This window comes from Salminus brasiliensis, chromosome 15, assembly GCF_030463535.1.
Source record: "Salminus brasiliensis chromosome 15, fSalBra1.hap2, whole genome shotgun sequence".
Taxonomy (NCBI): Eukaryota; Metazoa; Chordata; class Actinopteri; order Characiformes; family Bryconidae; genus Salminus; species Salminus brasiliensis.
Window position 1 is genome coordinate 3,667,365 of NC_132892.1, and position 26,521 is coordinate 3,693,885.

Sequence of the window (26,521 nt, forward strand, 5' to 3'; positions counted from 1 at the left end):
TGCTGACCCCCCTTCGATTCTAATAGGTAGCATGCTACTGGTTAGCCAGCCGAGTTGCACCCCCCCCCCCCTCACAGTGTGTTTTATCTAGTGGTAGTGCTTTATTAGTTCATCTGGATCCCAATTATCTGCTGATCTTGCGCAAGGTTAGCTTAATAGTAGGGGGATAGCATATGGTGTGTTGGAGGAGGCATGGAGGAGGCTAGTCTTCACCGTCCTAGCTTTGGGGGCACTGCTAGTGCTAGGGGTTTCACATGAACTGGGATTGAGTAATGGGTAGAAAATGGGGTACAATAAGAAATAAATAATTAGAAATACTTCTGCGATTGAGCGGTTCCCCACTACCGCATTCATCAGTGGTCAGTTTCTGACCACAGGACCCACAGGACTGCTGCTGACCACACATTTGTTCTGCCCAGCAGTTTGTTTCTATCAGCCTTAGAGTGTAGGGTATGATAACCCCCTATGCTGAGGCGTGTCCCCAATCAGCTCAAGCAGCGTGACTCATTTTCACATTGCCGTTCTGCATAAAACAGTGTTGCCTAGTTTGCTGTCTAATGTCATTTAGATAGGCTGGGCTTCTGGTCCCAGACTGCTGACAATGAGTTCAGTGCATTGTGCTCGAGGTACAAGCTCGGGCATGTAGAGGTATTCTCATCACAGATCGCTTTAAAGGTAATTATCATAAATTACTGTCCTGCATCTCCTCCTTTTCCAGACATTATTTTCGAACACGATGGAGCCGAGCGTCCCGCCGGCCGTAAGCTCGCTTACAGCGCCCGCCCGTTCTCATCGGCCAAAGGGAAGCCTATCAGCATGTCAGCTAGTCAGACTGTCCTACAGGCTACTCTACTCTGTTTTCTAGCACTATACATAAGCTATGAGTGTCTTTGCTGCCTTTGGTGTTGGATGCACTGTGTTTTTAACACATAAGGATACACTTAATCAAACTCACCCGTCCGTGTCCTGGAAATTCACATTCACCCTCTTTGCAGAACCCAGGAGCTCTGCAGAGAAAATAGAAAGACAAAATAAGTAGGATGTAAAGTTTTTTACAAATTCTACACATTTTTTGAATTACTACAATTTTTAACAATGTAAATCAATAACATAAAAGCATAAAAGCAATAAATATAAATATATGAATACATATATTATAATATATATAATATAATATATCAAATAAACATACTAGTACTCTCCTAGTCTCGTGCAATGTCACAGATTTACAAAAATTAGTGGTAAACAAATAAATTATATATGTCCAGAGTGATTGTACTAACCGAGAAAGCAGAATAATATCAATATATCAATTATAATAACGTTAATAAACATTACTAATCAAATTTATCCAATTTAAAACCAATTAACATGACAGGATGACACTGACAAGTTATTCTAATATACAATCAAATATAAAATGAGCATTTTACAAATGCACTTTACTATATTTACTTCCAAAAAAAAGAAAACATATTGCCTCAGTTTGATTCAGTGAATGAAATTAATTTCGAATATTAATTTCATATTCGATCTAAAAACTGAAAAACAAGATTCAACTTCAACTGCAGACTTTAAAACAAGCACAAACAAGACAATCAGGCCTTCTCAGAAGGCGTAGAGGGCCCTGGGACACAATTTCATCGTTACACAATGGTCTCAAAAACATATTAAATTATTGATCTTTCTAAAAATGTCCGGAGATGAGGAAATGGTGCCGGGGGTGGTGGTGGGAATCCCCCAGAACCTGGACCGGCAGGTAGAAGGGTCCTGATAATTACACTCAAATAAAACTTTCATCACAGCTGCTCATTAGCCAACCACACACACACAAGTACACACACACACACATAAATGCACTAAATTCCAGCAGATTAACAAAAGACCAGAGCAGTGCTGAAGCATCAGCACCGTATTTAATTTTACACTTTACAATCAGATGCCGTTACCGTTCCATCTCTGTGCCTCTATTTATTTATCTCCAGATGTGAAAGCAGCATGCCAGATTTACGCTGTGTGTATGTGTGTGAGTGTGTGTGTGTGTGTGTGTGTATGTGTGTCCAAAATGAGAGTGGTCCAGATGGCAGCTTTCTCAGAGGGAGTGTGAGACAGAAAAAAAAAAGGGGGGGGGGGGGGTTGTGGGGTGTGGTGGAGAGAAGGCAGAGGAAAAAATGAGAGAGAATGAGAGTGAGACAAACCTGAGAGGCATTTCTTTGTGTGTGTGTGTGTGTGTGTGTGTGTGTGTGTGTGTTAATAATCGTTCCATTATATTTACCATACTTATGAATCCATCCTGTGTGCACAAACGCCTCTTTATTATTCATGCTCAGAGGTTTTGATTTGATTATGATCCATCAGCCAATTAAGTGCTCTTCATGGCCTGATCTCCCATTAAAATACAGCAGGATTAAAGGGGTTTAATTGTTGCAATCGGAAGGGTGGTCTTACGAGGTTTGGGTGGGCATTGATGAAGGAGGAAACCCCAAACATGTCCAGAAACTACCGGACACCTGCTCCTCTAGCGCTTCCTCTCAAACCAATGGTCCCAATAGGGGGGTTTCCGTTCTTCTGGGAAGACGTCACACTGCACACTTTTGTTGAACATTGCTGCAAAGATTTGATTGCGTCCAGCCACACAAGAGCATCAGTCCCAGTATGTACTGGATGGAACTCCATTAGATCAGAAAAGCAATAATGGGGGGCTTTATACCTCAGAAAGGGGGCATTCAGGAAGAATTAGCAGACTCTGGAGACTCTGGAGGTGCACGGTTCAAACTTGGCAAGCCTAGTTTTGCTGGACTGCCATTGGCTGCGTAGAACGGTGTGGAGTTGGAGCCAAAATGACCTTCATTATGTTTCCTGTAGCATTTCCTGTGACCCTGCCTGGTGAAGGACTCAAGCCTTAAGATGTAGACCCCGTATTCACTAGTGTTTGGATGTGAAGGGATCAGGTAACAATGCCATGATAGTGATGCTAACACCATGGTAGCGATGCTGGGTGAGGCCGGAGCACTGCCAATTCCTCAGTGGTGATAGTAAGTGGACGTGCTAACGCTACGGACTTAGACATGAGCATTAATACCTCAGTATGTCGTCATACTACTTCCCTTTAGGCTAATTTTGTAGCTTAGCTAAGATTACAGTCCCTCTCGGCAGCACAGATACAAGGTGTAGTCCTCGGGTTGTCAGTACGTCAGTGAAATTGCCTCTTCTGGGCAGTCCGAGCTGATACCAGCAAATTCCGAAAGCAAGCCAACATTATACCGTCCGTGAAAAAAGCTGTGGATCTACTGTGGATTTTAAGGTTTTCCCTTGACCCTCACAGTCCTCCACCCTGACCATCATCTCAAAGGAGCAGAGCAGCGAGACGACCCAAGAACATTTTGCAGAACTAGAAGCCATGTGCAGGAAGAATGAGCGAAAAGTCCCCTAAACAACAACAGAAAGCCTCGTAGCTGCTACAACAAAAAAAATAGCGCTAACCAGCTGTGATACTCGTTCCTAAACTGACCACACGGGGTGCCCAAACTTTTGCTTCAGGCCTTTTTGCGCTATTTTGTCCCACAGGGTTCTATTGTAGGGCCTATTAAACTGATAGTAATTATGAGAATAATGCAGTCATGGCGGAGTAGAGACTAAAGCGAGCTCAATTAGTGATGGTTGTGGTGAGGATCTGTTTATACTTAGGCCTGAACACACACACACACACACACACACACACACACACACACACACACACATACACACACACTCCCTCACTCTTCACCTGGAACTGCTTCGTACGTCACTCAAAAGTCCTCTAATGAGCACTGCCATGCCAACTAAATGTCAGTGTGATGCTAACGACAGAACATGACAAAATTACCATGGCAACTCCTCACCTGGAGTTGCTATGAAACCAAATCTCCACGGTAACCTATGGTAAGGTGGAGTCAGCTGTATAGAGAAGGAAGAGGAAGTTCAAGGAAGGCACTTAATACACACACATACACACACGGATGCGTCGGCACATACACACTCAGCGTGAGGTGTTTGGAAGCAGAATGATAATCCGTTCAGCGTGATAAATTATTCATATCATTATCGCTGCAAACTCATAGGAGATTGTTTCCATGGAAACCTTGACCTTAATCACGAGGATAATAATGATTGGTTGCCCGGTGTCGGCTCAGGATCCAGGACGATACGCGTTCCCTGTGTTGATCTCTGGGGTTTAAACTTTACCTATTTGCATGTAGTTAGCATTTAGGGTAGCGCTGGGCCGTAAATCATTTCTACATGCACACCAGAGCTCATGTCACACCACGGGACTGGCTTTTCGGTTTCAGCAGTTCAGCCAGATCAGGTTTGTTATCTATCAGGATGCACCGATATAAGAATTCGGGGGTTGAGAGACCTCAGATATCGGCTATTCTAAGACAGATCTAGTTCCGATCCTTTGTTTTTACCGCTGTGTTCTATCAGGGTATGTATGGTGTCCTCTAGGTCCCATTAACTGGCTTTATTCCCAGCTCACAGCAGTGAGGAGGTAACAGGCCCTATTACCCGCAGTCCAATCTCAAGCCAGACACCAGCTTCTGGACACTCCAGAATCCTCAAGGACTTCTTCTGAAACAAAGCCTTTGTGGACTTTGGGGGTGCTTCCTGTTCCTGATCACTGTCCTGTTGGAAGGTCCAATGATGCCCATGCTTCTTAGTTTGAATCTTTGTTGCCCCGCCCCCAGCTGAAATGAAGATTCTGACTGGTTCTGCCTTTGGGTTTTACTCTTTGTTGTCCCACCCCCAGCTGAAATGAAGATTCTGACTGGTTCTGCATCTAAGTGTCACTCTATGGTCCTACCCTAAGATGACATGAAGATATTGATTGGCTCTGGCTGAATTAGACTCTTTATTGTCCCGCCCCCAACTGAAATAGAAATTATGATTGGTTATGCCTCTGAGTTTCACTCCGTTGTCCCACCCTAAACTGAAATGAAGATTCTGATTGGTTCTGCCTTTGGGTATTACTCTTTGTTGCCCCTCCCCAACTGAAATAAAGATTCTGACTGGTTATACCTTTAAGTTTGACTCTTTGTTGTCCCACCCCACGCTGAAATAGAGATTATGATTGGTTATGCATCTGAGTGTTACTCTGTTGTCCCGCCCTAAGCTGACATGAAGATATTGATTGGTTCTGGTCGAGTTTGACTTTTTATTGCCCCGCCCCCAATAATAAAGATTCTGACTGGTTCTGCTTTTGGGTTTTACTCTTTGTTGTCCCGCCCCCAACTGAAATAAAGATTCTGACTGGTTCTGCCTTTGGGTTTTACTCTTTGTTGTCCCGCCCTAAGCTAAAATGAAGATTCTGATTGGTTCTGTCAGGGATTACAACTTTTTGCTTAGCAGATAAATGATCACATTAGCTAGTGAAGGTTCTTTAAACATTTACAAGCTTCTAAAGCTTCTTAACTTACATTTGCTCTGAACTACAAGTGGTTCTTCTAAGAAATTGCTATGTAGCATCTTTATTTTTGAAGTAATCGAAGACTCCGAGGCCTGCTGCTCTCAGTGCTCCTGCAGCAATTACGCCACAAAACAGGGCCTAAATAAACACTAAACTGCTTGAATATCCATAAATAGGACCACTGAACCTGAGGCGTTCACTAATGTGGTCAGCTTGCTTCTGCGCTCAGTGCAGAATCTTCTTTAAAGCGCTTCTGATTGCAGTAGATTTCTTTAATTGCTTCCTAAATCATGAAAGGAGGTCAGGTTCACGTCAACGCTGTCGGCAGTACGCCAGTGTTAAACCAAACGATCAGCTTCTTCATAGACAATCAGGATCCGTCCATCTATATACACCATATGTTTGTGGACACTGCTTCTAGTGAAAGCATTCAGCTACTTTAAGCTGCACCCAATGCTGACACAGATGTGCAAATGCACACACACACATACACAGCTTGTCTAGTCCCTGTAGAGAAGTACTGCCAATAGAATAGGACTCTCTGGAGCAGACAACCATGAACCTACTGGCAACATGCTGTCTAATAATGCCAGGCGAGGGCCAGAGGGGTATAAAGCCCCCCAGAATTGAGCTGTGGAGCAGTGGAACTAACTGTGGGACGTCTCTGGAATAAAGGATGGGAAAAGTTGGGGATGATGAGGTGGGGTGGAGATCCTCTTCCAACCTCCTGACCTCACTAACGCTCTGATTGTTGCTGAATCAATCACATCCTCACAGCAATGCTCCTTCAAAATCTAGTAGAAAGCCTTCCTCCCTGGACAAAAGAGACAGTTGCTCCAACAAAAGCAGGAAAAGCTCTTTTTAATACCCTTGATTTCAGAAGAAACACTGAATGAGCAGGTGTCCCAATACTTTTGTCCACATAGTGTGGATGAATCTTCTTTATTTATTCACAAAAGCTTTCTCATGGCCAATCATCTAATATAAGCCTTGTTAGCAGCTCTAAGTCTACACACCTCAATTATACAGATCTGGGACCAGCATCCCTTCGGCGAAATCATTAAAGGATATAAAAGACTTGCCTCAGGCCAAAAGCATGACCAATCAGTTACGCTCACTGATACTGACGTAGATCCAAGGGACACACAGTGCACATAACATGACTAACTGAGCTGCCAGCCCCCGGAGGGCACTGAGTAAGACGTGTAGCCAGCATTAGCATAGCTTTAAGAGCCAGCGAGGAGTACCAGCACAGGCCAAATTACATAAGCTGTGCGCCACGTCCGTCCACAAAAGCACCGTAAAACTGTTCGACTATCAGCGGAGTCAGCATTCTGAGATGGGATAAAGCTACTCAAGTGAACACACCCAAGAGCGCAAGCAACGAAACTTTGTGGAAATTGTGGAGCAGGACCACTCGCTGACTAGGAAATGGACATTTACAGTTGGTAAGAAAGATAAGATAATCCTTTATTAGTCCCGCAGTGGGGAAATTCACAAAGAAAGTTTGCATACACACATCATGGACATGAATGTCCAGAATTTGGCACACAAGTGCAAATTGTAGGGCTTTGTAGGGCCTTCTGGAATCAACGCAGGGTCCACATTATACATAGAAGGTCACAAAATACCCATGCAAGACCAAGGCCTCTTACCTTCCTGACAGTGATCATGATGGACTACAGCTAGCATCTGTACCTTATAAAAAGGTTTAGTATGACAGAACTCATTCGACTGACCAACATACACTGCAATGGGGAAGTCCAAGGAGCTCGGAGCAGATCTGAGAATGACGATCGTAGATCTACACAAGTCAGGAATGTCTCTCGGAGCCATTTATAAGCAATCACAAGTCCAAACATACGTTTTTGCAAATGTAACGTATGTAGATTACTGGGAGGTGTAGCCGCTTTGCCGAGGTCTGGGGGAAGACCAATCTGTCAAAACCCAAGAACCACCATGGCACAGGCCTGCTATGAACTGGAGGGTTAGCACTGCAGAGAGACAAGTGGGTGGTGTGGGGAAACTGGCTTTCAGGATATCAAATATTGTCCACTTTCAGCTTTTAGATGTACTTTAGATGCCAGGTGTCTGGTGTCTCAGGTTCGACATGGCCAGCTTTGCAAAAAAATGTTTTTAAAAAATGTGACCACACTTGAGAGCACTTTCGGCTCGCCATTGCGCTGACTATGTGTTAAGATGGGACCGAAATTAGGCATGTAAATCGGTACTCAGTAGTACAGACATAATTCGGTCAGTACCATTACAAATCCAGACTTCAGTACACAACCCTATACTTCTGATGTTTCCGATACTTTCTAAACTTCCGATACTTCTGAGATATCGGACCTCGGTTGAAACACACTGCAAAGTAACAATGTCGCTGGGACCGAAATTAGGCATGTAGATCGGTACTCAGTAGGGCCGACATAATTCGGTCAGTACCATTACAAATCCAGACTTCGGTACACAACCCTATACTTCGGATATTTCCGATACTTCCTAAACTTCCGATACTTTCAAGATTTCGGACCTCGGTTGAAACACACTGCAGACTGATGATGTCGCTGGGACCGAAATTAGGCACGTAAATCGGTACTTAGTAGTACAGACATAATTCGGTCAGTACCATTACAAATCCAGACTTCAGTACACAACCCTATACTTCTGATGTTTCCGATACTTTCTAAACTTCCGATACTTCTGAGATATCGGACCTCGGTTGAAACACACTGCAAAGTAACGATGTCGCTGGGACCGAAATTAGGCACGTAAATCGGTACTCAGTAGTACAGACATAATTCGGTCAGTACCATTACAAATCCAGACTTCGGTACACAACCCTATACTTCTGATATTTCTGATATTTCCGATATTTCATAAACTTCTGATACTTCCGAGATTTTGGACCTAGGTTGAAACAAACTGCAGAGTGATGATGTCGCTGGGACCGAAATTAGGCATGTAAATCGGTACCCAGTAGTACCGACATAATTCAGTTGGCACCCTTACAAATCCAGACTTCGGTACCCAGCCTTATACTTCAGATATTTCGGATACTTCTGAAATTTTGGACCTTAGTTGAAACACAGTGCAGAGTGACAAAGTCTTGTAGTCTTAAATTGATTGATTTGACAGGAATCGATACCCAGTAGTTTCCACATAATTCGGCCGGTACCTAGAAAAATCCAGACCTTGGTACGCAACCAATACTTCAGATAGTTTCAATACTACAAATACTTCTTAAACTTGTGCATTACAGGACTGCACTGGCTCTGATTCTGATCTTTCGGGATTGGACTGGGTCAGTCCTAATTTACAGAGGTAATACATGTTAACATATAACATTCCCTGAACACACCGAACTCTAAACCACTAAATATTTTGGGACTAACGCGAATCTAGAAAACAGAACTATAATAAAACCCAATCTGACCAGCTATCTTTTTTTTAAAGTCATCATTTAATCCTCCTGCTCTAGAACATAATCTGGGACGCCGTAATCTGAACGGCACACACACAACCCCCCCTCTGCGCGCGCACACACACACACACACACACACACACACACACAGTCGGATACAAACATATAAATGAAATGTTTGCTTCTTGTTTATCTGGAAAAATGGGACTTTTACAGCGGCTTGTGGAGCTCCCTTACACTCTGAAAAATGAAGGTGCTACGAAAGGTTCTCTGAGCAATGCCACAGAAGAACCACAACTTTTGGTTCCATAAAGAATCTTTTTTGTAGAAGATAAAGAACCTATACATTAAGAGCAAAGTTTTGGGGTCTGTCAAAGGTTCTTCACATTCACACATCTCTAGGACAAACACAGTTCTTTATTGAACCAAAAGGTTCTTCTATGGTATCTTTAGAGAACCATTTGTAGCACCACCAGCACCCAACCTGAATCCAACCAGCACCCAACCTGAATCCAACCAGCACCCATCCAGCACCCAACCTGAACTCAACCAGCACCCAACCTGAATCCAACCAGCACCCATCCAGCACCCAACCTGAACCCAACCAGCACCCAACCTTAATCCAACTAGCACCCAACTTTAATCCAACCAGCACTCAACCAGCCCCCAACCTGAATCCAACTAACACCCAACCAGCACCCAACCTGAATCCAACTAGCACCCAACCAGCACCCAACCTGAATCCAACCAGCACCCAACCAGCACCCAACCTTAATCCAACCAGCACCCAACCAGCACCCAACCTGAACCCAACCAGCACTCAACCTGAATCCAATCAGCACCCAACCGGAACCTAACCAGCACCCAACCGGAACCCAACCAGCACCCAACCTGAATCCAACCAGCACCCAACCGGAACCTAACCAGCACCCAACCGGAACCCAACCAGCACCCAACCTGAATCCAACCAGCACTCAACCTGAAATCAACCTGAACCCAACCAGCACCCAACCAGCACCCAACCTGAACCCAACCAGCACCCAACTAGCACCCAACCTGAACCCAACCAGCACCCAACTAGCACCCAACCTGAACCCAACCTGAACCCAACCAGCACCCACCACGACATGTGCAGGGAATCTATACACCCATAACATTAACACCACCCGACTAATATTGAGTAGGTCCCCCTTCACGCCATCACAACAGATCTGACCATTCGAGGCATGGACTCCACAAGACCTCTGAAGGTGTCCTTGCTGTGGTATCTGGCACTAATACTAACTAAACTAGAAAGCAAGAAAGCCAGGGCATGTATTCTATACAAGGATCGGCCATAACATTAATACCACCTGCTTAGGACCCCTTGTGCCACCATATATATATACTGATATGTGGACGAAGTTGTTTGGCCACAGTGAGCGGAGATATGATCAGAGGAGATCAACCCCAAGAACACTGTAGCAACTGTTAAGCATGGTGGCGGTAGCATCATGCTGTGGAACTGCTCCAGAACTGCTCCAAAGTGGAATAATGGAATAATGAAGACAGAGGACTAGCTCAAACCGTCAGCCAGCGCAGCCCCCCAGCCCCCCAGCGCCTTCTCCACATTAGCTCTGCGTCCGAAGCCTTTTCCAATGCAGGAGGAGGGCCTGTGCTATATTTACATACACATGTGCACTGCTTTCAATCCCCACCACCCCTCAACCCCTCCTCCACCACCACCATCTCTTCTATTCAGTGAATGTCCAGTTTAATGGCCTGGAGCTTGACCAGGCGGACTGCGAAGAGAGAGAGAGCGAGAGCGAGTGAGAGAGAGACAGAGGGATGGAATAGCGGGTGTGTTTTTCTGTGAGAGGTTTTTTATTTTCCACTTCTCTGACCTCACATGTCATACACGTGACTGTCAGTTTACGTGGAGCTCAGAGGATGTGTTCGTGTGTTAGTGTGTGTAAGACAGGCTTACTATAGCCTCCTATAATATATATATATATACATCAAATTAAACCTATAGGTTAGCCAGACAGTCCAAGCCTAGCAGTGGACTAGAGTGGACTAGGGTTAATCCTTGTTAATCCAGCGGGCGGACGGTCAATTGTGCTCTCTCAGGCTCCGGCTGCTGATGCCAACGTTATGTATCTTTTAATTAATCCGTTAAAATCCATAATCTATAGATTAGTGTGTTATCTATTGACATCCAGCTGTTTTTCACAAGGTTGTGGGTTTGATACCCGAGTTCGCTACTGCCCGGTTCACACTACACGTCCTTGTACACTTCACACTAACAGAGGGGTCAAGTAGTGAAGTACAGATACTTTGTTACCTTACTTCAGTAGTAGAAATGTTGGTTATCTAAACTTTACTGCAGTAATTATTTATTTTTCAGCGACTTTTTACTATTTTTTTTTTTATATTTTCACCCAATTATCTGAACGTTCTACTCCTTACATTTTAAAAACAGCCTCGTTCCTCCTATTTCATTTCCCTTTGTTTTCATTACGGCTTTTTATTTGATAAATCTCTCCATCCTGAAAGTGTGAGTCTGATCGTGATTGGATGAGAAGTATGGTATAAACATACACCATTCTGACTCCCTATTGGTTCGTAAGCGATCCATCATACCTGCACCTGTCAGCGAGCTCACAGCAGACGTCTGTAGTCTAGTATGAAGACTGTGTCCGTAGCAGAGACTCAAGAGACCTGCAGTGAAACGTCGTCCCGACTGAGCCCCACATTTACACTCCAATAAAGCTTATTGATCACACGCCTCTGAAGTCTGACTTTCTTCAGTGTTACAAAACTTCTAGACAACGACTCCTCATATTTTCCTCCATGAAGCTCATGTTAATGCTCAGTAGAGCACAGAGACGCTCCTTTAATAGAGCTGATATTACTGAAATGCTTCATTTTCAATGGGCAGATCTGCAGCTGAAACAGGAGCCTAGTGCAGCCCAACATTTTTAACATCAACATTTTAATAGATCATTCTCCTCATTATGGCTTTTAGAGGAATGGGTTTTGGGGAGGGGACTATAGACCTATAGACCCCTGTGGCGCGGCCTAAGCTTTCGGCCTTCGTTTTCCTTCCATTACTTTTACTTTTCTACTTGAAGTCGTTCTGAAACCAGTACTTTTACACTTTTACTGGAGTAAAAAGCTTCAGTTGATACTTCAGCTTCTGTAGAAGTCTTTTAAACCCTCGTATCTCCACTTTTCACACTTTTGCACCTAATCAGGATTACACTGCTACACGACGGATCGTCGATACAGGATCAAGAACCTCAAGATCTGCTGTCTGCTCTCCAAGAACACTCCGGGAACCGATACAACCCATATACTTGTCTTTCCGCTCTTGTCCCGGGTCATGCTGCTTGCCGCCATCAGCAGCCGCAGTCGAAGGGAGCACAACTGGCCTTGGGGTGGGTTGATGACACTCCACCCTCCCCCTTCCTACATCACTTCTAGTGGGAAGCTGGTCAAGACAGGCGTCTGTTAGCTGTTGTATCGGAGCTGGGGAGCAGTGCTTTCCTCTGGGGGGCGCTGGTTACCTAGCGGTGCTGCATTAGCAGCAGTTCACAAAGAGGCAGTGGCTGGCTTCCTAGTGTTGCTAGTGATTGGGGCAGTTCTCATGAACGAGGACTGGGTAATTGGCCTTCCAAATTAGGTAGAAAATTAGGTAAATTTTTAATATTTTTTAAGTTGAAGCCAGCTGAACGTTTCTGGCAGCATCATGCTATCATGCTATCCCTCAGCTCATTTTTTCACTACTACCCTTGCAGTGGACACGGCCCGTAGCTGCTAGTCATGCTACGTCAGCCAAGACAGCTGCCTGCACTGCACAGCTACAGATGGCTGTGGCATCCAACCAGTGCTTAGACAGTTGTGCCACCCGAGAGCCTTTATGGCTGTTGCTTTTTTGGGTCGTAGGGACATAATATCCTGTTGTTCTGAGGGGATATTATCATCCTTATATCATAGAAATGTTGGAAAAATGGAAAATAATCTGTGACATCACTCTGAGTGTGTATCGCCCACCTCTGCGGTCTGCGCTAATCGACAGCACAACAGAAACGCAGCAGACAGAGATTACGCCGGAACAACCCTGGTGTGCTCCCTTAATCCTGTAAGCATCAATCAATCAAAGGCAACACACACACACACACCATCACCACAAAAATATTGTGTGTGTGTGTGTGTGTGTGTGTGCACTACATAACACCTGCTAGCTGTGTCTCTCATAATGCCAAACCAGACAAATAAGTGTGTTAACATAAACACTCCAGTACCCCTCCTCCAACATGTATGCTTACACACACACACACACACACACACACATGATCCTCAGGATCTCAGAGGATAAATCATACTGCAATATGTCATTCAGCCTTGGCACATGACCGCACACAACACACACACACACATAGGCGCACACACACACACACACATACTGAGTAGAGTGCATATGCAGATGTTCCCCAGTACCATGGCAACTAACTTGACCAGCAGAAAAGCTTAATGGCATGTCAGCACACTGCCTGTTTAAACGTGTCGACCTACACACACACAAATACACACACACACACACACACACACACACATAAAGCAACATATTGTAGACAGGTAGGCTGATATGGACAAAAGTATTGGGACACCTGCTCATTTCTTCTGAAATCAAGGGCATTAAATAGAGCCTACGTCTTTCAACAAGGTTTTGCAGGAGCAGCATTGCTGTGAGGATCTGATTGCATTCAGCGACCTCAGTGTTAGTGAGGTCAGGATGTTGGATGAGCACCACCCCACCTCATCCCCAACCCGTCCCAAAAGTACTGGATGGAGCACCACCATCACCATCATTCCAGAGAACACAGCTCTTCCACTGCTCTACAGCTCCTCAATGCTGGGGGGCTTTATTATACCCCTTTAGCCAACGCCTGGCTTTAGGCAGCACGATGCCAATAGGGTGTGTGTGTGTGTGTGTGTGTGTGCATTTGCACATGTGCAGTGGGTATGGCTTACAGTAGGTGAATGCATTCATTAGCAGGGGTGTCCACAAACTTTTCGACATGTAGTGTAGGATCCTGCAGATCTTTAGTTATCCAAGAGGGAAAGGCACACCATTTTTTTATGTAATAATATCATATCGCATAATATCATATCATAAAACATTAAATATCATATCATAAAACATTATAAAATATTGTCACACTGTCTCATAACTGTCACCCTCTAACATATCGTACTACATTGTAATGTAGTGGATTTGATCCTGTTGGTTCTTTGATCTCATACTGTATCCTAACATGCTGGTTACGGAAGTTCCACCATTCAACAAAAAGAGCCAATCAGCAAGCTAGTTTTGAATATAGCCCCGCCCGTCGACAAAAAAAGCCAATCAGCTTGCTGGTTACGGACAAAGCCCTGCCCTTCAACAAAATAAAAAGTATTGTGGCTCCGGCCAGACCATGTCAAAATAAAAGCCACTAATGCAAATAAACAAACAGACCATGTCAAAATAAAAGCCACTAATACAAATAAACAAACAGACCATGTCAAAATAAAAGCCACTAATATAAATGAACGAACAGACCTTGTCAAAAAAAGCCACTAATATAAATAAACAAACAGATTGTAATACAGTTTTGAATAAAGCCCCGCCCATCGACAAAACAGCCAATCAGCTTGCTGGTTACGGACAAAGCCCTGCCCTTCAACAAAATAAAAAGCTGAGAAGGGTAGCCAGTATTGTGGCGCCGGCCAGACCATGTTAAAATAAAAGCCACTAATACAAATAAACAAACAGACCATGTCAAAATAAAGCAACTAATATCAATAAACAGACAGACCGTGTCAAAATAAAAGTCACTAATACAAACTAGGCAGTAACACAAAATACTTTCAAACTAAAGGCAGAATTACATTTTTTAATGATCAGAAATTTTGGGAAACCTATTTTAGTTTTGTTATTTTATTGGTTTTCAATTTTAACAGGAAACACAGTTTTATTTTAGCAGGAAAGTTATTCAACTAGTTTTTTTATTGTTAGTTAGCAAATGCATAAAACAATATCAAGCTAAATGTAAAAGCTCATTATTTTGTAATTTACACATATATTGGTTTATATAAACCAAATAGTCAATTATTAATTTGAATACTCGGCAGATGTTTTACTATTAAACTAGTCGCTTGTTGCAGCCCTATTCCATACTGTGAGAAGATCATTTGGGAGAATGGTGTTCTCCATGCCCCTGGTGGTCCAACTACAAGAACACTTTGGGCTTGGTTTCCTGGAGACGTATTAAGACTAGTTCTGGATTAGATTTTAATTGGAGAGTTTCCATTAAATGAGAAATGTAGTCCACAATATTCTGTTATGCTTTTCATTAAGTTGATGACCTGACCACATTATTCTGAGCATTAAAAAAACAATATATCAGTTGCTTGGCTTATCAGTACTGCCATGAAAGAGTAACACTTTCACACTCCAGATTTACCTTCAGCTTTCAAAGCTGTAATAAACCTTCATTACAAGTCCAGCAGATGTTCAGGACCATGGACAGCAGTTGGCAATACGGTGCACTTCACTATACAGTGCTGCATCTAGACTTAACCCTCGAATAGCTTCAGGGTTTCACAAAGCCGGTTTAATGAGTTAGCCACATAATTTCAACATCTAGTAACATCCATTAATTCATTTCTCTGCTGTCATATTTTAATCAAGCTTTTCCATTTCATGTAATCATTTTTCTCAGATTTGATATTTTTTATACTTATTTCTTTGTATTAAAGTGGGTATATCATTTTTTAAAAGGCCCTTTATAAAACCACAACACTTTTATTAAACAAACCTAATTATGAAAAAAGCTCAGTCTTTTACAACAGTCTAATTCATGTAAATCAACTGATTCTACAAATGTAAATAATTTTCATTTTAATAACTACATATTTGTATTAAAATGATATTTTTTACTATTTTAATAAAGTATCAGTCTAAAATACAAAATAATAAACATTGTTATTTAATTATAATAATTAAGTATTATTATTATTATTATTAATAATAATAATAATAATCATAATCATAATAATAACAACAATAAAATTGTTTTTATATTAAAAATAATAATATTTGTTAATATTTCAACAGTATAAGTAAATCTGAAATAAAAAATCATTACAAATGGTGATTTATTATTCCTATTATTCTTATTCGTATTATTATTGTTAAAACCAACTAAACCAAAGTAGGGGGAAAATGCCCCAGCAATCCTAGAACTATCATAAAAAAATGCATGCTAGTAAAACTGAAAACAGTGGCATTAGTAACACTGTATGTTATAAAGCACTAGATTTGAGGCTGCAGGGTCGCTATGGCAACAAGAAACATCATGCTGGTCACTTGATGGTTCTGTTGGATCAAGGTTGTGATTTTTTCCCGCCAAATTGGGAAAGTTTGAAATGCGGTCCCTGGTGGAAATGATGAATAGGCCTCGCCAATGTTACTGATGAGGGTATATTGATTGGACTGAAAGGCAGGTCTGACGGCACACGGCTGATAGCCAGCTCAAGGCCACATCCTGGCCGCTCCTAATCCGGTTTAAAATGCTGCCGTCGCCACGTCAATAAGAGGAGCTACAGAATTGCAGTTTCTGAAGGAAACACAGAATCGATGTGCAGTTGATGTGGATTCCACTTCCAGGCAGTTGCTAGACTGTTGCTACATTCCATAGTATTGCTAGCTGTTGGTTTGGTGTTGCTAAGTGATTGCAAGGAGGCTGCTATGGTGTTGCTAAATGGTTACTTTGATATCCCAGGTTGTTTCTATAGTGTTTTGCTTAGTAGTTGCTATGTTACTGCTAAGTGGTTGCTAGGTAGTTGCTATGGTTTCCCAGGTGGTTGCTAAATTGTCACTATGGTATCCTAGGTTGTGGTTATAGTGTTCCGCTTAGTGAGTGTTTGCTATGTTGGTTCCAGTTGGTTGTTATGGTGCTGCTAGGTGGTTGCTATGGTTCCCAGGTTGTTGCTATGGTGTTGCTAAGTGGTTGTTATGGCGTTGCTATGGTTAGTAAGTGATTGCTATGGTATCCCGCGGGGTTGCTGTAGTCTTTGCTAAGTGTTGCTAGGTGGTTGCTATGGTTTCCCAGGTTGTTGCTATAGTGTTGCTAAGTGGTTGCTATGGTGTTGCTATGGTTAGAAAGTGGTGGCTATGGTATTCTGAGGGTTGCTATAGTCTTTGCTAAGTGTTGCAAGGTTGTTGCTATGGTTTCCCAGGTTGTTGATATAGTGTTGCTAAGTGGTTGCTATGGTGTTGCTATGTTTAGTAAGTGGCAGCTATGGTATCCCGAGGGTTACTATAGTCTTTGCTAAGTGTTTACTAGGTGGGTGCTACAGTGTTGCAATGGTATTTCAGGTAGTTGAAATGGGGATGTTTAGTGGTTGAGTGTTGCCCTGTGGTTGCTAGGCAGTTGCTGTGGCACCATAGATGTTTGCTAATGTGTCTCAGGTTGTTGTTAAGTGCTTGCTGTGGTACCCCATGTGGTTGCTGGGGTGTTAGGACACTAGGAAGCTTTTCATGTTAAAAATGGTCACCGGATACAGAATACTGTAGCAGCAGAATAGCGATACGCTGCAGCTCTGGTTTATGTAAAGGTATTATTCTTTTTTTTCAGAGAGATCTGGCCTGTAAGTCTGTAATCTCGCCGGCTGTCCGCACTCACACAAAACGACAGGGGCACAATCAGCACCTGAGTCAGCCAACCCCAAACCTGCAAAGTAATCAGGTCTGGTATGATTCAGCCTCCAAGACAAGAGCTAAACCTGCTGCTGCAGTAACCTGGACAGCTAAGAGCTCTGCTTGACCCACCTTGACTTCGATCTGGAGTGAAAACCTCTCCTGTCTGGCTTTATTCGTTACACAGTAGGGCTGGGAGAGTTTAAAGATACCACTGCCACATTACATCACCCTGAGGATGACTGCGTTATGGTTAATATAATGGAAAATATGATCAAATAAACTGTCTGAACGAGTCTGATAGACTCGTTACTGAACGTAACTACTTTTTCCCCTTTACAGTCCCAGTCCATCCCAGTCTACAGGAAAACTCAAGGACTGGGACCGCCAGCATGTTTCTTAGCTTGCTAATGAAAATTGCTTCGCTACCAGGCAAGAATTGCTTCTAAGAGTCAGCACAGGTTCTTCACCAGGACTGCAGACCATCAACATATGGAGCAGTGTGGCTTTGTGAATTTCCTCTAGACTGGGATTTCTGCCACTGCTGGTAGACCATTATGACCGTATGCTTCCATACACCTGCAGATTCAGCTACTTCCTTCACACTTCAGACGTCCAACTGCAATCGCTCCTTTTAGCCAATCATTTACATTTTGCGACTCATTTTCCATACATCCAATGAGACAATCACTGCACTGTACTGTACTCTTCTCACAGTCTGAGTCCTGTCGCAACACCCTGCAGGATACAATCCTATTTCATTACCAGTCCCAGTTTCATCAGTTTCTGCAGAAGAGTTTTCCACACCTTCTGCCAATGATCCTAAGCATGCCACCTCATCTGTTAAACATGGTGGCGGGAGTGCTCTGAAAACAGCAGGAGTTTCCACACCTCCAAAATACAGCCTCAGAGCATCGCTTCTTACCATGCTTCTGCTTCTCACCATCCAATCCTCTGAAACACACTAAATGATGTTGAGGCCTGGACTCAGTAGGGTGGCCTGTCCATTGGTCAGAGATGCGTTTGTCTCCTTTTCTCAGTAAGAGCTTCTTAGTCACCTTTTCATCCTTTCAGACCAACAGTTTTTTTTCACACCTCCTGCCCCAGGTCCAAAGCATACACATTCAGTCTTAGACGTTTAGAGCATTTTCTGCTGCTCAGCTTATTAATATAATAATAATTATGTTTTTGGTTTATTAGCAAATAGTACTAGTAAGATGTATTTTCGACAACTACGCTACAGTGAAATATTTGGTAGGTCTCTTTAAAATACAGCAGGTGATCTGCTGTGTTTTGAAGATACCCTGCCAAGTTGTGAGACAGTTTTCGTCTCCAGCGTCCTGCACGGTCACATTCTTTTTTCTTCGGGGTGAATTCGCTGGTGTTCTCTCTGTGTATCACTCTGTGTGTCTCTCTCCCTCCCTCCCTCTCTCTCTCTCCCTCTCTCTCTGTTTCTCTCTCTGTGCATTGATGTTCACGGCTGGTTGAGCTGATGTGTTCTGGCGTATACTCTTCGCTGGCTCTGGAATGTCCAGCTCACACTGCACACTGCGAACACACACACATACACAGTGCTAAGCAGCAGAGAGGCCCTGAGAGGATGCACTGGGACAGATAAACGGATACGCTCTGATGAGGGAAATTCACATTAGGAATTGTAAAGGCTGTCCTAAAAAGTCTCTTTTTTTCCCGAGGTTTTTTTCTTCTTCTTCTGGGCTCTCAGAAAATGCCCTGGAAATGGAAGAAAAGAGGCCTGGAAATGCATGGAAAGGTCAGGGGGACATGCTAACATCTTCAAACCGCGACGCATCCACCCGCAGCCGCCACTGAGAAGGCCTATTTTGGCTACATTTGTGGTAGTGGTGGAAAAAGAGTCTCAGGTCCAAACAAGAAGACCAACTGGGACTGCAAATGAGAGTCTAGACACGTCTGTGGCGAGGCTACGGAGGCTCGTTCAAGGCCTTTCACACTTACTGATAGCTACACAATTTCAGACCAATTATCACTCCTGGAAAGAAGGACTCCTACAAGCATCCCCTCCACATCTGAGAGATAAAGCCACACTCTACTCTCAACTGCGCTGAGTAGAAGCCAGTTTCTACTCACCTACTGCCAAAGATCTGCCTAAGCATGCCACCTCTTCTGTTAAACATGGTGGAGGGAGTGCTGTAATAATGGCAGGGAGATGTTTCCACACGTCCTGCCCAAGAACATACGCATACCATCCTAAGCATTCTCTCATTAGTTCCCAATCCCAGTTTCATCAGTTTCTGCAGAAGATTTTTCCACACCTCCTGTCAATGATCCTAAGCATGCCACCTCATCTGTTAAACATGGTGGCGGGAGTGCTCTGAAAATGGCAGGGAAATGGATTTTCCACACCTTCGAAATACAGTGTCAGAGCATTGCTTCTTACCATGCTTCTGCTTCTCACCATCCAATCCTCTGAAACACACTTAATGATGTGGAGGCCTGGACTCGGTAGGGTGGCCTGTCCATTGGTCAGAGATGCGTTTGTCTCCTTTTTTCAGTAAGAGCTTCTTAGTCAACTTTTCATCCTTTTAGACCAACAGCTTCCTGTCCCAGGTCCAAAGCATACACGTTCAGTCTTAGACGTTTAGAGCATTTTCTGCTGCTCACCATCCAATCCTCTGAAACACCATAAATGGTGTTGAGGTCTATACAGTTTGGGCCATCTACCATCTTTTGCATGGTTGTTAGGAGTCCCCTTTATCCACATCCTTATCACAGCTTTACACACCTCCTGTGCAAGATCCTGAACATGCCACCTCATCTGTCAAACATTATGGTGGGACTGTTCTGAAAACTGCAGGGAGATTGCGTACAGCCTTAGAAGACGTCAGAGCATTGTTCTCACCATGTCTTCTGCTTCTCACCATCCAATCCTCTGAAACACATTCATGATGTTGAGGTCTGGACCCCAGGGTGGTCTGTCCGTTGGTCTGTTGAGGTGTGTCTGTTTTATTTTTTCGGTAAGAGCTTCGTGATCAGCTCTACCCTCCTTTCAGACCGACATCACTCAGCCATCTCCTCACAGTGGAAGGTGGATCAAAACTGCCTGGGGATGTTCTCAGATCTGAAGTGAGAGCTTGATTTTAAAACTTAAAGATGAAAACTTAGCTCTGCTTGCTCTGTTTGCCACTGAGAAAAACCAAAGCCACTATGATCCAGTTGAACCCCTGAGCTGCTGGAGCTGTGAGAGAATCAGCACTCACCGATGACGATTAAAAGTTTGAATGTTTTGAACAGTATTTTGGACTCGGCCCAAACCAGAAAAAAAAATACTACCAAGTCCAGCACGTCTAACTACGCTGACGTTAGCTGGCTGGCTAACAACTGATAAGATGCCATTGGCCCTGAATATGGAGATGGAAAATGGGATGAAAAATAGGATGGGATTGTTTTGTCACTCAAAAAGGGCGGAGCTACACATCATACTGCAAACGAGCCAGCAGAGGCACTAGACCTGTGGTTTCATCCCCTTTGAGAGACGTTGCGCTTACCATGCTTTTCTACAGTTGTTGGTCTGATAAAAGTGATACAAAATAAACTGAAGTACTTGTTATTATTCCACTACAGTGCCCAGCATGGATTATGCAAATATATCATACAGCCATTGATAATCTCTACCAAGACCAACCAATCCTGACTGCTAGCCACTGATCTACAGCAAATAAATACGCAAAAAAACAAACCTGTGCTGATGGTTAGCAATAGCAGAGTGCTGACCTCAGCCACCCTTTTAATATGACATTAAAAGCACCTGCCTAATGTTGTGTAATTCCCCCTTGCTCTGACCCATCAAGGTATGGACTCGAGAAATGGCCAGCAATGGAACTGGCTAAATTGGGCCATTAAAAATGCTTGGTCCAAATTTAGGAAACACTAAAAGACTTCTGCAACCAGCTTAATCAGAGAAGAAGAATCACACCATACTTCCAGAACATAGGAAGCTTCACAGAAAAGTGCTCCAGTTCATTTTACAGTCAACCAGAATAGATTTATTTAGATTTATTGGAATAAAACTTTCAGATAATTATGATCTTCTAATTCAAATTTTCTAATTTTGAAAATTAAGGTTCGGCTCGGGGTCGCAAATCCTGAGCCTTGCTGCCTTGCCATTAGTGGCATTAATGAATGCATTCATTAGAAGGGGTGTCCAAAAACATTTAAAAAAAATAGTGTAGAAGAGACGAGGTGAGTGCAAGAAATCTTTACATTGGTAAATAACGTCTTTAAACAGAAATGGTTCTAAATGGAATCAAAAATGGTTCTTCTATGGCATCGCTCAAAAAACCCTTTGTAGCACTTTTAGTTTTTAGATTGTAGAAGACACTCAAAAGCTCTTGTGTCCCCAAAACAGCTCTGACCCATCAAGGCATGGACTCTTCTGTGGGCTTAGACCAGACAGGCTAGCATTCGCTTAATGAGCCCTAATGAGGCACCCATGACCCTGCTGTCGGCTCACTGGTTGTCCTTCCTTAGGTACTGACCACTGCATACCCTCAACACCCCACAAGACCTGCTGTTTTAGAGGGGCTCTGACCCAGTTGGCGATTGGCCCTTCTGAAACTTGGCTTCAAGATCCTTTAACCTTCAAGAACTACCTGTTTACTTGCGGCCTAATATGTAAGTTCCACCACTTGACAGCTGTAACCGCTGTAACCAGATAATCAACGTCATTCACTTCACACTCTTAACAAAAATCTTGGTTCTTTGAGTGATTCCATAGAACTTCTCTTGGTTTCATAAAGAACCATGTTTGTCATAGAGATGAGTGTGAAGAACCTTTAAAATACCCAAGAACTTCTATGGTATAGATAACTGATGCATTTGCCTTTACGAATGGCTGTAAAGTGTAGCAGACTGGGAGGAGGGAAATATGCTAATAGACAAAAGCTGATTAAACTTTGCAAAAGATGGTTAGCAGTTATATAGTTAAATGAGCCTTAAAAAATCTGTAAAATGATCCGTAATGAAATCCTCACTTCGGTTTGGTCCATAGTCTCTGTTTCAACGATGATTTGAAGTTAAAGGACAGCAGCAATAAGGCATCATGCTTCCGTCTGTCTTAGCCCATTACCTACTTCAGTGATTCTCAACCCAGTCCTGAAGGAACACTGAAATAGTGCTGAGGTCCCTCAAGGTTTCCCAAATTCCCAGTTTGCCCAATATTCCCACTAGGAGACCTCACTCTGGTGGAAATGTTGAAATAGCAATGTTCAAACCATCTAAAGAAGCTGATGTAACAGAGCTGGTCTGGTAGCATCCTGGGACTGGGGAGTCCTAGATAATCGTTGGGAATTGGAAATGCCTAAATTGGGCCATTAGGAATGCTTGGTCCAGCTAAACCAGAGTAGAAGAATCACACCATGCTTCCAGAACATAGAACGCTTTGCAAAAAAGGTTCTAGTTAATTTTACAGTCAACCAGAATAGATTTATTGGAATGAAACTTTCTTGCTTGCTAACTTTATCTTCAGCTTCACAAAGATTGATTTTCCTGAAGCAATTTTGAAAATGAAGGTTTGGCCCAGGGTCTCGAATCCTGAGCCATGCTACCTAATGCCATTAGTGGCATTAATGAATGCATTCATTAGAAGGGGTGTCCACAAACATTTAGAAAATAATGGACAAGAATAATAGGAATACATTGGTAAAGAACTTCTTCGTCCAACAAGAACTTCCAAAAATGGTTCTTCTATGGCATCTATCAAAGGACCCTTTGTAGAACTTTTAGTTTTTAGAGTGTAGAAGACACTGCTTGTGCACAATATTCATTTCTGGAAATCCACGGCCAGACAAACCTAGACAAACTAGATTTGAGTCACTTGAGAAAGGAATTTTAAACCAGTCCTGATGCCGAACGTCTCTGCCACTTGAAGCATCTCTAAGCTTTATGCCATTCATGAAGGATTTGTGAATGTCCTAAAGCCAGGAACCTATTTCATGCTCCCAAATTTTCTCGAGTACATCGCGAGAGATGCATATGAGAATGGCTGACAAATCTCCTGTTCCTTTCATTTGTTCCAGAAAAGCCAGCAAATGTCACCACAAAAAGGAAAGGAAATCTTCAGAAACTCACAATGACAATGGCTTACTCTCCTTCTCCTTCCCCATCTGTCACGTGCTCTCGCGCCCAGGGGCGCAAGACGGCATGTCTTAGGAAGATTAAAGCCTTCAAAGGTCAGGAATGTCTTCTGGATACACACTCGGTCAGAACAGTCAAAGAATTACAAAGGATAATAAAGTGAGCATTAGTTGGACTTGGTGGAGAAGACTTGATGATGATGTTAGTGATTATGCTAATTCAGCTTTACAGGAAAACAAGGAACTGGACACCTGCACGTCCAGAGTGGTTTCTGATATCTAGGGTAGATTTTGGAACATTGCTATAAAGGTTTGATTGCATTTTGATAGCCTCTCAAGAGCGGTAATGAGGTCGGCTACTGATGTTGGGCAATTAGTGCTGGCACTCTTTCACATCCCTACGGTATTGGATGGAGCTCCACCACTCCAGAGAATGCAGTCCGTTGCTCTACTGCCCATTGCTGGGGGCACTTCACCAGTGGTCACGTAAATATTTTCTTCACAATGACAGAAAGGTCATTCCGTCATTTTGACAGATTAGGACACTGTGATCCACTGTAAACTGTAAATTCACAACCTATCCAGTAGGTGGCGAGTGTTCACGTTGCCTAATTCATGAGCTTGTTCTGTATATTAATTAGGGATGCACCGATACCACTTTTTCCTTCCCGATATCGACACCAGATTTGCAAGTATCTGTCGACATCTATCTGCTCGATAGACAGCTATAAATCCTAATATTTATAATGTTCCACTTTTTGTAGGTTGTACCTTTTTATATCTGATCTTCAGTAAGATCTACTAAGATAGAAAAACAGCATTTACTGGTTGAGGAACTGCACGTTTGAAAAGTTTTAATTTTTTTTTTATTTTAAAAAGTGCTTCTGCAGCAATTTCACATTTCAGGTTCAGGTCTCTGTGTAAAAAGTTACTGAACTTTCAGTGTCTGGCCTTTAAATAAGTTGCTGAAACTCAACTTCTGGTTTCAGAACCAAAGAAACACCAAGTGGAAACAAAATGTGCTGAACGTTCCATTAAATGTCTGTTTAACGGTAATAACTATTTATGACTGTCTTTTACTGGTTGTATAAACATTTGGTTTCATTACAAAGCATGCAAAGAATCTATTTTTAAAAATAGATTAATAATAATTATATAATATATATATATATATATATATATATATATATATATATATATATATATAAAATTCTATGTTAAAAAAAAAGGTCAGCGTCAGTTAGCTTTATGGTATCGGTGCACTCTATTGCCGATATTGATACTATGTGTAAGTGCCAGCATCAGTGCAATGCTAATATTAATTTAATGGAATTAATGGAATAATTGAATCTTTACATCCCTGTCCATCAAAATGTGGACAAAATTTGTTTTACATGGGGATGTGGAGTGATGTAATTTTACTTCAATTCACACAAGATAAGAAATCTCAGCATAAATGACTTAGACGGGATTGGCGATTATAATAATATAATAATATATGTGATATGATAATATTGAAATTTTAGTGATATCTCATAGAGAGACTCCATGCTTGAGAAAAGCTACAAAAAACTCATTTTCCGCAGGATATGACAAAATATTTACCCACAGGTCAATTTGCACCTGATGTTAGCATTCGGACAGGACTAAAATGACTGAGAAAAACCTGGGGGTTTTCGAACTCAATCCAATCTGACATGTAAACCCTAATTGATATTCAGTCCTAATCTACGTCCACAAAACTGGTCCATTACATTATCCAGCGTGACCTACATCTCAATCATATTACACAGGTAGGCGAATGTAGCATTAGGAGTCTTGCCCAAGGACTCTTACAGGTGTTTGGTGGGTGTGTCTGCCCAAACCCCAGTCTTCCAAGGCAAGGGCAGTGTTGATGGAAGCACTGCAAAACCTGATTGAAACCTAATGGATTGATTTCAGGACTGGAAACTGGATTATAGATATGAGGACCAGGGGAGGGGAGGTCAACAGGGCCCATCACAGTTTACTGACTACACTGCTCGACAGATGCTGACACCAGGCAGCTCCACCACAGTGTAGATTCCAAATGACCACATATGGGAAGGTAGCCTGGGGGGAATGACTACACGCTAATGGTGAGTGTGGGGTGGAAGGACACACCCAATTTGCAATAGAATTGATGAGTTTTACTTATAAGGTTTCACCATATTCAACTGAAACATCTTAGAATAACTCAATTAGGTAAATTTACCTTAACTCAAAATATGCAAAACGTTGATTCTACACAATGAACTGAGTGCGTTTCTCAACTATAGAGTTTATAGAGTTTTTAGACTTAATCAGTTTAAGTGATCCCACTTAAACTGATGTAGATTTCAAAACAGACTGACGAGAGGGAAGCGTAAACAGGAACGCCAACTTGATCAAACCAGGGTAGGCCGTTATTGAGCTGACAGCCTGACTATGGAAGCCTGCAAAAGAATATAATGAGAAGTGGGATGAGGAGGCTCAAATTAGGGTAATAATTCAATTAGAAGTGCTTAAGCGAAATGACCTTGGGCCTGGATGCTTCTTAAGCTGACGATAAACGCCGAATTTTACAGGACTAGGGCAGGTCCTCAGAGGCCCACACTATCAAAACCTTGGGCTACAATGAGGACGCGCTCAGACGGTGCTCGCTCTGAGCTGAGCTGGACCAGAAATCGGAGGCCTGATTTTGCCGGACTAACTGTGTCAGGCGTGTCAGCTTTTGACCCGAGACCATCCACATTCATTCCGCAAACAACCGCCGCACTCCTTTATTTACTAATTATGCCCGTCCTTGCGGACTTCAG

At 42.7% G+C, this 26,521-nt stretch overlaps 1 protein-coding gene across 2 annotated transcripts in view; it reads right to left on the reverse strand.

The window, feature by feature from the left end:
- LOC140535393 (caskin-1) overlaps positions 1–26,521 on the reverse strand; it is a 70,289-nt gene that overhangs the window by 41,352 nt on the left and 2,416 nt on the right. For both annotated transcript variants that reach the window (XM_072656721.1, XM_072656723.1), the window contains exon 2: positions 956–1,007. In XM_072656721.1, coding sequence (XP_072512822.1) covers positions 956–1,007 — 52 coding nt within the window. The remainder of the gene's footprint in view (positions 1–955; positions 1,008–26,521) is intronic.